This window comes from Rhinolophus sinicus, linkage group LG07 (genome assembly GCF_036562045.2).
Source record: "Rhinolophus sinicus isolate RSC01 linkage group LG07, ASM3656204v1, whole genome shotgun sequence".
Lineage (NCBI taxonomy): Eukaryota > Metazoa > Chordata > Mammalia > Chiroptera > Rhinolophidae > Rhinolophus > Rhinolophus sinicus.
In genome coordinates this window covers 82,017,496-82,031,804 of record NC_133757.1, presented here as the reverse complement: position 1 = coordinate 82,031,804, position 14,309 = coordinate 82,017,496, and the positions used below count along the sequence as shown (strand labels likewise).

At 53.9% G+C, this 14,309-nt stretch overlaps 1 protein-coding gene across 9 annotated transcripts in view; it reads left to right on the top strand.

Moving 5' to 3' along the window:
* The window catches only part of ADGRL1 (adhesion G protein-coupled receptor L1), a 44,122-nt gene that overhangs the window by 10,774 nt on the left and 19,039 nt on the right, over positions 1–14,309 (top strand). For 7 of the 9 annotated variants that reach the window (XM_019746106.2, XM_019746112.2, XM_074338094.1 and 4 more), the window contains exons 2-4: positions 5,132–5,296; positions 8,708–8,921; positions 12,326–12,435. In XM_019746106.2, coding sequence (XP_019601665.1) covers positions 5,227–5,296; positions 8,708–8,921; positions 12,326–12,435 — 394 coding nt within the window. In that variant the 5' untranslated portion in view covers positions 5,132–5,226. Of the gene's footprint in view, positions 1–5,131; positions 5,297–8,707; positions 8,922–12,325; positions 12,436–14,309 lie in introns of those variants that run through there. The other 2 variants (XM_074338093.1, XM_074338092.1) reach the window with 1 other exon arrangement.

The window sequence follows — 14,309 nt, the reverse complement described above, 5'->3', positions numbered from 1 at the left end:
TGAGGCTACACTGTGTGTCTAGGTGCCAGAAGACGGTCTTGGGGGCTTCCATTCTCCTGAGGGTACAAAAGAAATCCATGAATGAACAGGTAAAGTCACACGACAGAGATATGATCAGTGGTGATGGTGGTGACAATTGCTGCAGGGGACATTTTGCACTTACTACGTACCAGGCGCAGCCCCGAGTGTTCCATGTATATGAATTTATCTTGTTGCCCAACTATCCTATGAGGTGTCCCCATTTTACCAAGAAGAAAATGGGGATACAGGTTGCAGGATGGCAGGGGCTGGGCAGGCAGGCACTGATTGCCAGGTACTGTGATACGGGGTGTTGGAGGCCTGTGCACATCTCTGAGGAGCGCGCAGCTGAGCTGAAATCTAAGGGATGTGAAGGTGGCAACACAGGCTGAGGCTCAGCTCATGGTGGGAACTGGCTGGCTGGAGCAAGGGGGGAGGGGGGCAGGCGTCAGAACACACGTGGCCTTGTGGACCATGATACGGGAGCCAGTACAGGATTTCAGCTGGGGAGCGCCCTGTACAGATTGCCCTGGAAAGGACCTCTCTGTGGAAACAACCCAAGTGTCCATCTTTGGATGAACAGATAAACAGAATGTGGTCCATCCACACAGTGGAACATTACTCAGCCATAAAAAGGGTGAAGCACTGACACACACGAGCTACAACGGGGATGAGTAAGAGAAGCCAGACCCGAAAGGCCACATGTTGTATGATTCTCTGTATATAAAATATCCAGAATAGGAAAATCCATAGAGACAGAAAGCAGATTAGCAGTGCGGGGGGGCTGGGAGAGAGGGGAGAAGTTTTTGCCCCAAACAGGCACAGTTTCTGTTTGCAGTGATAAAAAAAAGTTTTGAAAATAGATCATAGTGGTGGTGGCACAGCATTAGGAATATAATTAATGCCACTGAATCGTATGGTTAAATTGACAAACTTTATGTATTGTGTGTGTGTGTGTGTGTGTGTGTGTGTATACATATGTATATGTGTGTGTGTGTGTATATATATATATATATATATATATATATATATATATGAGATGTGACAATTAAGTTCACGAACTTGCTGCAACGATGTTGCTCACCTTTTTCATATCAGAGGGATTATTCATTATGAATTTGTACCAACTGGACAAACAGTTAACCAAGTTTACTATTTGGAAGTGCTGAAAAGGCTGCGTAAAGAAGTTAGATGACCTGAACTTTTCACCAGCAATTCACGGCTCTTGCATCACGACAATGCACCAGCTCACACGGCACTGTCTGTGAGGGAGTTTTTAGCCAGTAAATAAATAACTGTATTGGAACACCCTCCCTGCTCACCTGATCTGGCCCCCAGTGACTTCTTTCTTTACCCGAAGATAAAGGAAATATTGAAAGGAAGACATTTTAATGACATTCAGGACATCAAGGGTAATACGACGACAGCTCTGATGGCCATTCCAGAACAAAAGTTCCAAAACTGCTTTGAAGCGTGGACTACCCTGTTTCCCCGAAAATAACCAGCCAGACCATCAGCTCTAATGTGTCTTTTGGAGCAAAAATTAATATAAGACCTGGTCTTATTTTACTGACCATCAGCTCTAATGCGTCTTTTGGAGCAAAAATTAATATAAGACCAAGTCTTATATTATAGTAAAATAAGACCAGGTCTTATATTAATTTTTGCTCCAAAAGACGCATTAGAGCTGATGGTCTGGCTGGTTATTTTTGGGGAAACACGGTAGGGGCTGGCACCGGTGCATAGCTTCCCAAGGGGAGTACTTTGAAGGTAGCTGTAGTGATACTCAGCAATGAGGTACGTAGCACTTTTTTTAGGATGAGTTCTCAAACTTAATTGTCAGACCTCGTACATGTGTGTGTATGTGTGTGTGTACATGTATACGTATATGTCATAATTTTTTTTAAAAGGTCCTTCTGGCTGCTGCGGGAGTCTGGAGTGTGGAAGTAAGAGGGGCTGGAGGGAAGTTGGGAAGGAGTCAGGGCCATCTGGGGTAGACGGTGAGCCCAGGTCTGGAGGGTGGCTGCTGAGGATGGATGGACGCTGGAATGTTCTGGAGGCACAGACGGAAATGTGGCTCCTGAACTGGATGTGTAGGGAGGAAGGAACAGAGAAGCCGAGGATTTTGACTCCTGAACGTTTGGCCTGAGGCCCTGAGAGGATGGTGGGACCATGGACTCATATGGGGGGCTTTGCTTTGGTCTGGTCAGGCTGCAAGTGACTTGGAGACCTGAATGGAGGTGTAGACGGTGAGAAGGGAGACCGAGCTGGAGCTCGAATGTGGCAGTCGTCGTGGTACAAATGGTGTCTAAAGAGGCTTCTTGGGCTTCCCAGGAGGGAGCTATGGATAGGGAAGAGGCCTGGGGACTGCATTTGGGTTCCCAGTGTACTGGGGTGCAACCTGGGAGGAGGGAGCGGAGCCACACACCCCCCCAGGTGCTCCCTGTGCCCTGGCACACACCAAGCAGTGGACAGTGCCCTCTGATGGGTCCTGGCTAGCCTATCGTGTATATAGACTGTTGTCCTTACCAGAATCCTGCAGATTTGAGCTACTGAGGGAACTTGGGTGGGGGAGGGGAAAGAACCCACTCAAGGTCACACAGTGTATAAATGACAGACCCCCAGAGCTTGGCATCCCAGCCTCCCCAGCATTAACCAGCCACTAACCAGTTTGACTACCTCAGGGAAGCCAGGAAAAGGAGTGTCCATCAGCCTGGGGTCAATGCCTCCCCTGAGCCTGACCCCGGCTAGGAGATGGGGTGGGGGGAGAAATGAGGTGATGAGGAACACCCCTACCCCAATTGTAAATGCTGCGAAATGTAAAATGCTGTGAAATGAACCTGAAGTACCACAGACCACGTCTGGTTAGGGTTGTGGGAGGAGACGCAGTTTCAGGCAGTCCAGGGGTGATTTCCTGCTGGCTGGGCCTGGGGATGGGGCAGAGAACTGTTGCAGGGATGGGGTGCAGGGCTGCACTGTGAACTTACTGTCCCATTTCACGTCAGAGGAGACTGAGACCTGCAGGGGATGGGTGTCTTGCCCCAGGAGCTTGGCGCATCATCTTTATTTCTTGAGAACCTGTGCTGAGTCCCCGCCCGCAAGGATCTCATGGTCTAGTGGGGAAGGGCGACAACAGAGCTGCTAATGTCAATAGGTACCGTTAGGTGCGGTTGAAGGCTATGAATTAAAAATGGCAAAAGAATGGCGAGTGAAGGTGGTGGGAGTGTTTGAGGTGGTTGGGGTTGGTTACTCTGCTGGGGTGACCTTGGAGTTGAGCTCTGAACAGTGAGAAGCTGCGGCATGGGTGCGGGAACAGCCCAGGCAAAGGGGAGGGGAGCAGAAGGAGGCTGGAACGTTCTAGTAGCCGGAGGGTTCGAGAGCGCTGTGGCCGCTAGGCCCTGGTGAGGAACAGAGACGCCAGTGGAGAGCAGAGGGATTTATATCATTGAATGATCCCTTAGCACTGAGTGGAGGGCAGGTTTGGAGGCAGGGAGGCCAGGAGGGTGAGCCAGGACAGTGTCCAGGGGCAGCAGAATAGTGGCTTATTCCTGGGGGGTGGCATTGGAAACCAGAAGTGGGCAGATTGGTGAGATCCTTTGGAAGCAGAGCCCACAGGACTTGCTGACGAAGCTCATGAAGGGGAGGGGAGAAGTGAGGAATCAAGGCACATTCCTACTTTTGGGGTCTGAGATTCACTCAACAAATACTCACTGCTGTGTGCCAGGCCTGTTCTAGAAGCTGGGGATAGGTTGAGTAAAAAATCCCAATGATCCCTGCCCGTGCAGGGGCTGTTCCGTACATGAGATAGTTACATTTGAATAAAGGCCTAAAGGAGGCAAGGGAGAAGAGGGAACAGCCATGTGGACAACTGGCCGGCAGAAGATACATGTAGAGGAAGCAACAAGTGCAAAGGCCCTGGGGCAGAGCCTGGTGAAGTGGAGGCAGGTGTGACCGGAGCAGAGACAGGAGGCAGGCATGACCGGAGCAGACACAGGGGTCGGGGAACTAACGGCACCGGTCAGTAGGCTTTCTTTTTTGGGGGAAAACAGTAGCCAGGACTCTGTTGAGAGATTCCAGGCTGGAAATAAGAGATTTGGAAAGTATTGGGTGGTGAATGGTGTTGACACTGGGGGACAGGCTGGGGTGACAGTGGGAGACGGCAGAGCAGAGGTTTGTATACTGGATGGCTGGTTAAAACATGGGCATTGGCCTTCCCCAGAGAATATGTGTTTCTAGCAAGTTATTGGCCAGGCTGGCGCTGCTGGGCCAGGGCCACACGTGGAGAACTTGGTGTAGATACAACAAAGGGCTGAGTGCAGATCTGCGTATGCAACCTTGAGAGCATCCAGAGGAAATGAAGGCAGCAAGAAGTGGGAAGGAGCAGCCATGAAGGAGGAAAAGAGCGCTGCAGGGGAGGGCACACACACACACACACACACACACACACACACACCCATCTCCAGCTTACCCTGAGGATTCCCTGGAAAGGAAAGGGGACACAATTATCCCTGATCTGTGGCATGCCAGCCAGCTGGATTCTAGGGGGGGAGAGAGAGAGAGAGGAAGCAGGGGACTGGGGGTGGGGCCTGGGTTCCTGTCTGATCTGGAGGGGGAGGCTGCGAGTCGGCCAGTATGCCTGGGTCCCCCACTCTAGACGCCACCATGCTGGGTGAGGAAGCTAGGCAGGAGGTCAAATGGACACAGTTGGAATTTCGAGATGGGGAAGAGGCTTCCAGAGGGTCCCTTTCCCCAGGATGGAGGGTCTGAGGGCTGCCTGGTGACATCCTGGTGAGTTGCCCCTGCCACCTGAGGGGAGCTATCAGACCATGGGAGGTGCTTTCAGGAGGGTCCAAGGTCCCCAGACAAGACAGGTGGGTCTGTCTACTGGGGTGGGAGTGGGAGTGCAGTGTGAGCCAGAGGCCCTGGTGGGGGGTAGCCTCTGGCTAGAGGGTTCGGCTTCTGTCAGTGGAGATTCTTGACCTGGACTGGCCCCTCTCTGTGCTGCCAGACAGATGGCTTTGGCCACCAGCAGGAGGGAGTGGCCCAAATGCCCCTCCTCCTGGGCTCTCTGGGGGACGGCCCCCGCCTCACTGTCCTTGTTCCCACCCCCCAGGCTGGTGGGCCAGGCCGCGGTGCCCACCTGGTGATGTGGGGTGAGGCCCACTGCACAAGCCACTGAGAGCCGCGAACACGCCCGCAGCTGCCACTATGGCCCGCCTGGCTGCAGTGCTGTGGAGTCTCTGCATCACCGCCGTCCTGGTCACCTCGGCCACCCAAGGTAGGTGTTGTTGGGCTGCAGAGGGGCCATGTCTCCAAAGTATGGCCAGGAGGACGGGTAGGGCATTGAAATACCTCTGACTACTCATTAAAGAACCATGGCTCCCACCCCACCCCACACCGAGCAAGAAATAGGTCAGAGAAAGAGTTGGTACACAGCCCCAGCACCACCCAGGGGTCCCCAGCCCCTCATCCCCAAAACCCACAGGTCCCAGAGCCTGGGACGCAGGCAGGGGCCCCCGGGGACCGGCAGAGGCCTTCCTGGGGAGTTAAGACTCCTCTTCTCTCTCTCTCTCTCTCTCTCTCTCTCTGATTACATCTCCCAGGCTCTCACTGGGAAGAGGATTAATTAAAGCATGTCCGCTGACGTTTATTTAAAAACAACTAATTACCCTGCTCGGCCCTCTGCTGGCCCTGGGATCCTGCACACGCCACAATTAGTGCCCCGAGCGTGCCCGCCCACCCTCACCAATTACTCAATTATGGTCCCCATGGCAGGTCCTAGTGGGGGCAAGGGCAGGGTGATGAGGGAAGTAGAGAGAAGGAGCCCACTGGCCTTGTCCCTAACCCTGGGGCATATCCCCTGCCTGCCTCTTCCAGCGCTATCTGGAGGGTGCTGGCAGTGGATACTGCTTCCCAGTGCCCGGTCATATAGCCCCACCCTTCAGAGAGCCACAAAGAGGGAAGGGGCATTGTTCAGCCATGCCCCAGGGCCCTGGCACTGATCTGACCAGCTGGTACCCTCTGCTCCCCCAGTGCCCGAGTTTTCTGCCCATCCGGGTCCTGTCTCATAGACCCAGCTGGGCCAGGAGGGGCCACTTCCACCCTCAGACTCATCTGAGCCAGCCCTCCACCCCCGGCCTGCCTCCCAGGCCCGGGAACAGCTAAAATTAGCTGTGGAAGCAGATGGTGCTAGAGGAACACATGTAAAACTTTCCCCCAAGTGGGACAACTCACCCCAGAAAACCCCAGGGGCCTACCTGCCATTCTCCATGGGCCCTCAGCCAACATTGGAGGGACAAGATATCAGAAAAGGAGCCTGCTTGGCTCTGCTACCATTAGGCACTGGTACCTTCTCTTCCTCTACAAGTGACAGTCACCCCCACGTTGGAGCGTCTGGGCTGTGTATCCCCACTGGCACCCTGTAAAGCTGGGCCCAGTGTCTGGGAAGGTGGCTGCCCTGGCAGGCATGGACCATGCCAAGCCTACTCTGTCCTGCAGAGACTAGCTGCCTTCATCATCTTAATGATAACAGTAGTTAGCACCACGTCTCGCTGAGAACCGCTGCACACACTGCACCCCGCATCCTGGTTCTGTGAGGTGGGAGCTCTCAGCTGTGTAGGGAAGGGAACAGGCACAGAGGTGGTCAGTGATTGGACAAAGCCACCAGCCAAGGAGTGGCCGAGCTGGGATTTAAACCTCTCAATCCAAGCTCTCAATCCCCACATGGCACATAATGGGCACTGACATGTGACGATGGGACCCCACCGGGAGCTGGGCCTGCCCAGGTATGTTCTTTTGTTGTCACAGGATGCTGTGAGGGTCTCCAGATGATAATGAGGGGCCCAACCTGTTGCGCCCTCGATGGGCACAGCACCGTGCTCAGTGCTTCCTGCACAGACGTTCTCCAGCACGTGGATTCCTCACAGTGCAGCCCTGGGCTCTGGGTGCCCGTCTTTAGACCGTGTTTCCCCGAAAATAAGACCCAGCCGGACCATCAGCTCTAATGCGTCTTTTGGAGCAAAAATTAATGCAAGACCCGGTCTTATATTATATTATATCATATTATATTATAAAGACCGGGTCTTATATTAAAACAAGACTGGGTCTTATATTAATTTTTGCTCCAAAAGACGCATTAGAGTGGATGGTCCGGCTACGTCTTATTTTCAGGGAAACGCGGTAGATCAGGAAACTGAGGCCCGGGGAAGCTACAGCAATGGCTGGGCAAACTTGAGTGTAGGTCAGAATTGCTGGTGTAGATCCAAAGGCTCCTGCTTTACCCTGAGATCCTGATACAGCAGGCCTGGGTGGGTGCGGGGGGTGGGGGGCTCACAATTTGCATTCTGAACCAGCTGCCATCTGGTGCTGTTGATCTCCAGGCCACACCGTGAGAAGCCCTGGCCCAAGGGACACGCCTGGCCTGTCAGCTGGGAAGTGGCAAAGCCAGGCACTATGATTTCTTCCAGAACATGAGTGCATTTTCCCCTCCCCACCCAGTGCCACCTTTGCTCCTTGTATGGGGTGATGTGAAGTTGCCAAAGGGCCCAAGGTCACCCTCACTTCTGACACTGATTGCAATTCAGGGGACCCCAGAGCACCTCAGGTTTGATGAGTCACTAGAAGGAGGCACAGAATTCAGAACTGCTGTTAAACTTACGGTTGCAGTTTATTACAGTGAACTGATGCAGATTAAAATCAGCCAAGAGAAGACGTGCACGGGGCAGCGTCCAGGAAAGCTCCATACACGGGGCTTCCAGTTGTCCCCTCCCAGTGGAGTTGTGGACATTGTTAACTCTCTTGCAATGTTGGCTGACAAGACACATGGTGTGCTGCCAACCTGGGAAGCTCCCTTCCGCCTTGGTGTCCACCGTCTTTACTGGGGCCGTCATGGAGGCATGACTGACCACCCACACAGCTGGCCTTGATCTTCAGCCCCTCCAGAGGTCAACTGAGACTTCATGACCCAAAGCTCCCTCCCGAAACCACACTGTTGGGGTACTCCCTTGCTAGGGCTGCTGTAACAAAGTAAAACAGACTGGGGCACTCAGACGAGACATTTATTCTCTCACAGTGCGAGAAGCTGGAAGTCCAAGATCGAGGTATCGGCACGTTTGTTCCTTCCAAGGGAAGGACCTGTGCCAGCCTCTCTCCTTGGCTTGTGGACGGCCGTCGTCTTCCCTCTGTGTGTGTCTCTGTGTCCGAATATCCTCTCTTCATGAGGACATCATTTATATTGGATCAGGGACCACCTTAATTGCCTCCTTTTAACTTGATTATCTCTGTAAAGGCCCTGTCTCCAAATTCAGTCACACGCTGAGCTCCTGGGGGTTAGGACTTCAGCGTAGGAATTTTGAGTGGAGGGGGACACAATTCCGCCCATAGCAGCACAGACTAGTTGGTGTGGCCCAAGGCCCTTAGGTAAACAGAGACACTCTTGTCAGACAGAACATTCCAAGGGCTTGGAGGGCACCTCCCAGGAGCTGAGGTAGAGGCCAGGCTCCCTTTGAGGTGAATGACCTTACTTACTACACAGGTGGGCACCCTGAGAAGCCTATTTCACAGGTGAATAAAGTGAGGTTTCTAGAGCCTGTGTCCTGGATACAGCCAAGCTGGAGGTGATACCTCCACGGCAGGGTCTTCCGTCCCTTCGCTGTGGCCCGGGTGTGATGCCCTCCCCTGTTCCTCACAGGCCTGAGCCGGGCTGGGCTCCCATTCGGACTGATGCGCCGAGAGCTGGCATGTGAAGGCTACCCCATTGAGCTGCGGTGCCCAGGCAGTGATGTCATCATGGTGGAGAACGCCAACTACGGGCGCACAGATGACAAAATCTGCGATGCTGACCCTTTCCAGATGGAGAATGTGCAATGCTACCTGCCAGATGCCTTTAAGATCATGTCGCAGAGGTGAGGGGTCCCACCGGCTCCTGGGAGGAGGGCCACGTCTGTTCCTGGGGTCCCTGAATACAGCGCCTGTCCTCCACGTACTTCCTGGCCAGTGCACCGTGTTCACCTTCAGTCTTCCTTTTATGCATTCAGCACACGTTTCCTGAACACCTACTGGGTACCAGGTGCTATGCAAATAATAAAGAAGACCCAGCCCATTCCATCCCCAGCCTGTCGCCCCCACAAGTCTATATCCCACCCACTAACACACATGAGCCTAATGCCTCCAGAAGCTCAGACCAAGATTATCGGGAGGCCGTGGGGGCTTGCAATGTAAAGGCAATGGCAGGACAGGGTGGAGGTGTCATGGGAGCTGAGGGAGGGCCCAGAGATCTGGCCAGGCTTCCCTGAGGAGGTGACATCTGAATACGGATGACAGAAGTGCGTGTGAGGGCCTGAGGGCAAGACTTGCTCTGTGTGTGTTTTGAGTGTGTGGTGGGGTGTGCCAGGCAGAGGCACTGTGTGTGCAAAGCTGCAGAAGCCTCATACCCACAGCCAGTCCACTTAGAACTGGTCAGTGCACCCTTCAAATTATACTGATTTGACCCTTGTTTCCACGCCCATGTCCACCCTGCCCCCCTACGCCCTGTACTCAGTCCCTTCTGCCCCCTCTCCCTGCCCCCTCTTGCCTGCTGCAGCCTGTTCCCTTCACAGCAGCCAGAGGGCGCCTGTGAGCACCTGAGTCTGGGCACAGTCTCTCTTGTGCTCAGAACCCTCCATGGCTCCAACCTCACCCAGAGCAAAAGCCCCAGCCACCCACCCCCCAGGTCCCCAAAGACCTGCGTGCTCTGCCCTGTCCCCTCACAGCCCTCACCTCCTCCACACCCCCTCACTCACTCTGCTCCAGCCAGTCCGCCTGCTCCTTACATAGCAAGCATCTTCCCCTAAGGGCTTCCTGTGGGCCTTTGCATTGTCTGAGCCCCCCAGTCTGGAATGCTGTTCCCCAAGACCCACATGGCTCCTCCCTCCCCTTAGGGATTTTTCACCTCGTTATCCTCCGCAAGGCCTGCCTGACCACCTGCTCTCAAGTCACAGCCCCCCACTTCCTTGCCCCTTCCCTATCTTTCTCCGAGCCCTGACTTCCGTCCACAGTTTCGCCAGATATTTTGCCTCTTTATGGTACTTATCTTATGTCTTCCCTCACTGGGCTGTCAGCCCCATGGGGACAGGGAGTTTGGTCTGTCATTACTGTGTCTGCAGCAGGCACTTACTGAATTTTTGCCAAATGCCTGGGAGAATGCAGGGTTTACTTCTGTACCCAGGGCATAGAGCTGGAAAAGGGAAGGAGGGCTGCGGTCAGCTATGCAGCAACTTGAGTGCTGGCAGAAGATTCTAGAATATGTTGCCGGGTGGGATTTCTGAACACCTCCAGAGAGTTTTGGGCAGGGGATGGACGTGGTCAGGTGACTTAGATGGGTTGGCTGGGCAGGAGCGCCTCATCCCCTCCCTTTTTACTCTCTTCAACGTCCATCCCCCTCCAACAATTGTACCCCTTTTCCCCTTCCTATCTCCTCTGCATGGGTGGTAAATCCAGCCTCCCAGCCTTTGCTTGGGCTGTGGCCCCTTGTCCTTGGGAACCCCTTTCTCCCTTCTGCCTCTCCAAATTCTCCCTCCACTTCATTCATTGAACGGTCTGTGGTGTCTCCCCAGCACCTAGCATGGTGACTGTCCAGTTCAGATGCTCATGGGTTCTCAGTTCCAGAGGGGGGAACACAGCACTGTGGTCACTAGAGCAGAGGCAGTGTTATGAGGGCGCTGCTCCACCATCTGGAAACCTGGAGGCACTTTGTGTCATTACGGTGCCCCTCCCTGCTCTGACAGACACCCTAGCAGAAATATAGCGATTGGAGTTGAGAAGTCCCTCAGTACCCACTTCCCTGTCTTTGTGCCGCCCCCCACCCAGTCCTTTCAACGGCCATGTTGTGCCCACTCCCCCCTCCCTGGCCAGATCTCGGTCATGGGCACTTCCAGCTGCAGGGGTGGCTGGGACATGCAGTCTCCGGCTGGAAGGCCAGTGGCTTTCTCTTTTCTTGATTTTGAAGGGAAAATGACATAAAATTCACCATTTGAAAGTGAACAATTGAGTAGTATTTAGTACATTTTACAATGTTGTGCAACCACCATCCGCACCTAGTTCCAAAATGTTTTCATTACCCCCAAAGGAAACCCTGTATCCACGAGCAGTCATTTTCAATTTCCCTTCCCCCTGACAACGACTAGTCTCCTTTCTGTCTCTGCATTTGTCTCTTCTGGACATTTCACGTAGAGTCACGAAATATGTGGCCTTTTGTGTCTGGCTTTCACACAGCGAGTTTTCGAGGTCCATCCACGTGGTAGCAGGTGTCAGTGCTTCATTCTTTTTTATGGCTGAGTAATATTCCACTGTGTGGGTGGACCATGTTGTGTGTATCCTTCATCAGCCAGTGGACATTTGGGTTCCCACCTTTTGGCAACTGTGAATGTTCATGTATAAGCAGTTGTTTGAGCACTTGCTTTTGCTTTCCGTTTTTTGTGAATACGTCTATCAAGCGGTGGAGCTTCTGGGTCATAGGTTTCTCATGGGTAACTCTCTGTTTAACCTTCTGAAGCCAGTGTTCTGTTTATAAAGAAGGGGGTTGATGTGGGTGGGTATGAGTAGATCCTCATTGGTTAAGGGCAGGTTTGAACAAAGAAGACACAGGAGCCTGCTCTGCCCTGTACCTGTCGGGAAGCCCCCCAAACTGCTTGCCGCACACCCGTGGTCAGGTCACTGTTCCTCCAGCTGAGACCTGGCCTGCTCCAGGGAACGGAGACCCTGACTATGGGGACAGACAGCAGAGGAGAAACACATCTTTTGCTTGTTGTTAAGTGGGCCTCACTTGACATGTTAGCGAGACCCTGAGAAGCGAGTTCCCCGTGGGGAATCAAGAATGGCTTCACCGTGAGGTATGGACTCTGCCCCTGTCCTGGTTGCAGATCCTCACAGCAGCGCTATCCAAAGAGGTGAACACAGACAGACAATGGGCACGTCAGTAATACATTTGTCTTTGCAAAGATACCCCCTCCCTGTGTGGCTTTAATGTCTTCCTCTTCTGTGAACAAACGAGGGGCTTCCCAGTCCATTTAGGGAAAATCCCCAAGGATGTGATGGCACCAGTGACATGCAGCTAGGATGGAAGTGACGAAGGGTGGCTGGGAAGCAGTTTATGGGGTGATGCGCTAGGCCTGAGAGAGCAGGCAGGAAACAGAGAACAATGCCCACGAAAGGCCCCTGGCCTTGGTCTCCATGGCTCCTTCCCAGGAGAGGGTGTCCATTCCTCTCCTGACCTGGGATGCCCCCCAGTTCTAAGCCTGTCTTTTCCCAGCTCCCTGTCTTTCCTCTGCAGGTGTAACAATCGCACCCAGTGCGTGGTGGTGGCTGGCTCTGACGCCTTTCCTGACCCGTGTCCTGGGACCTACAAGTACCTGGAGGTGCAGTACGACTGTGTCCCCTACAGTGAGTCATCTTGTTCCTTGTGCGGGCGTGGGCCCTTCCCCTCCCAGAAATGAGCGAGGAGGAGACACCTTGACCCAACACACACACACACACACACGGCCAAGTCAGGGCCAGGTACAAGGGGACAGTTGGGCCTGCTTCCTCCCTTACACATTCTCTTCTCCCAGACACCCTTGTCCACCCTCAGTGCCTGCCCCATCTACCCCCCACCCCAAAGACTGTCCCTTTCCACGGGGCGCCTTCTCCAACTCTTGTGACATTGGTCCACTTTCCCTGCTTCTTCCCGTGCCCCTGGCTCATTTACACACTTCAAGGCCACACCCCCATACTCTGCTTGGTATACTTACACCTCTCCCCTCCCTCAGCCTTCACCCCACTGCCCTCTACGCCCTCTACCTCCCGCGTCTCTCATCCCGTCCCTTCTGAGCACTCCTGTCACACGCCTGCTCTTCCCTCTCCCTCACCACCCTTCCTCTCTGAACTCCCTCTCCTTCCTGTTGTTCCCCTCAACCCTCACATGCCCCCACTCCTGCCCCTTCCCTGTCTTGGAAGCTGGATTCTATGCCCATAGACAGGCAGACCACCCGCTGAGGCCTGGTGGCAGATCGGTGTGTGGGGCTGGGGGCATCTTCCGCAGAGCCCCGTCTCCCGGTGGGTTTGCCCATTGCTATCATAGCACTTCCTGTCTGCAGAGGAAGTGCCACCATGTTGGACTGAGGGTGGCCCCAGGAAGCCTGAGAAAGGTAATCTGGGGAGCCAGGGACCTGGCTTGCTTGCACCTGGCCAAGGGCAGCAGACAAAGACAGGGTCTCTCCTCCTCAGCACCCCACCCTTAACATCATCCTTCTTTCCTGCCCTCACTCTTCCCTCCGCTTCTCGCCGCCCCCCAGCCCCCCAGCTTCACATAGCCAACCTGGAGTTAGGGCCTCCAGGCAGAGGGGGGAGGAGGCAGGGCCACTAGAGTGTGGGGGGTGGGGGTGGAGGAATAGGAGGCCCTGTGACTCTCCCTCCTCTCCCCTCCCGCTCCAGCCTTCCTCCCCGACCTTTGATTTCTCCTTGCAGGTGACAACCTACACTGGGGAAAACAGGATCGCTTATGTGCTTCCATAACTTTCTTCTTTTACTCCTCACCTTTTCTTTTCAGCATCTGAGACCTCCAGCTACCGCCTGAGGGGGACACCCATCTGATCCTTGAAGCTTCCCCACAGCACTGGGGACACTCCCCATCCCGGGGACTGGGACAGCAGGGAAGGAGGGTGGAGGTGGGGAGTGCAGCACAGCAGGGACATCAGGCTGGGTTCGAAGCTCAGCCAGGCTCTTGAATTTTTCTGGCTCTGCAACTTGAGCAAATGACTTAATTTCTTTGGGCTGCTGTAAGAGGAGGCGAGTCAAGGAGCTCATGCGTGCAAAGCGGCTGGCACGGGGCCAGCCTCAGAACGCGCTCCCAGTGGCAGAGGCCACATCCTCACCCCCCAGCGCTCAGACCTGATCCTGGTTCCGGATGTGCTCAGTAAAGGTCCAGGTGCCTTTTCAAGCTGGTATATTTATCTGTGATGGGGGGAAGGGACCAAACACCTTACCTTGGATGCCGCCAGGAGTAAAACTCCATGTGTGCCCTGAGCCATAAGTGCAAAGGAAGTGGTGCCTACTTTTGCCAGCTGTGTGCTTCATTTCACTGAGCCTGTTTCCCCATCTATAGACAGGGTTTTAAAAAGATTGCTCGGGAAGTGCCTAGCAAGTTCCTGGCACCTGGTGAATGTGGGCACTTGTAGTTATTGCTGTTGTTGTAACTACCAATTATTATCATTGCTGTTGGTAATCAAAAATAAAACTAATGAAAGATGATGAACCCAGTTCCTCTTGAGGCAGACAGG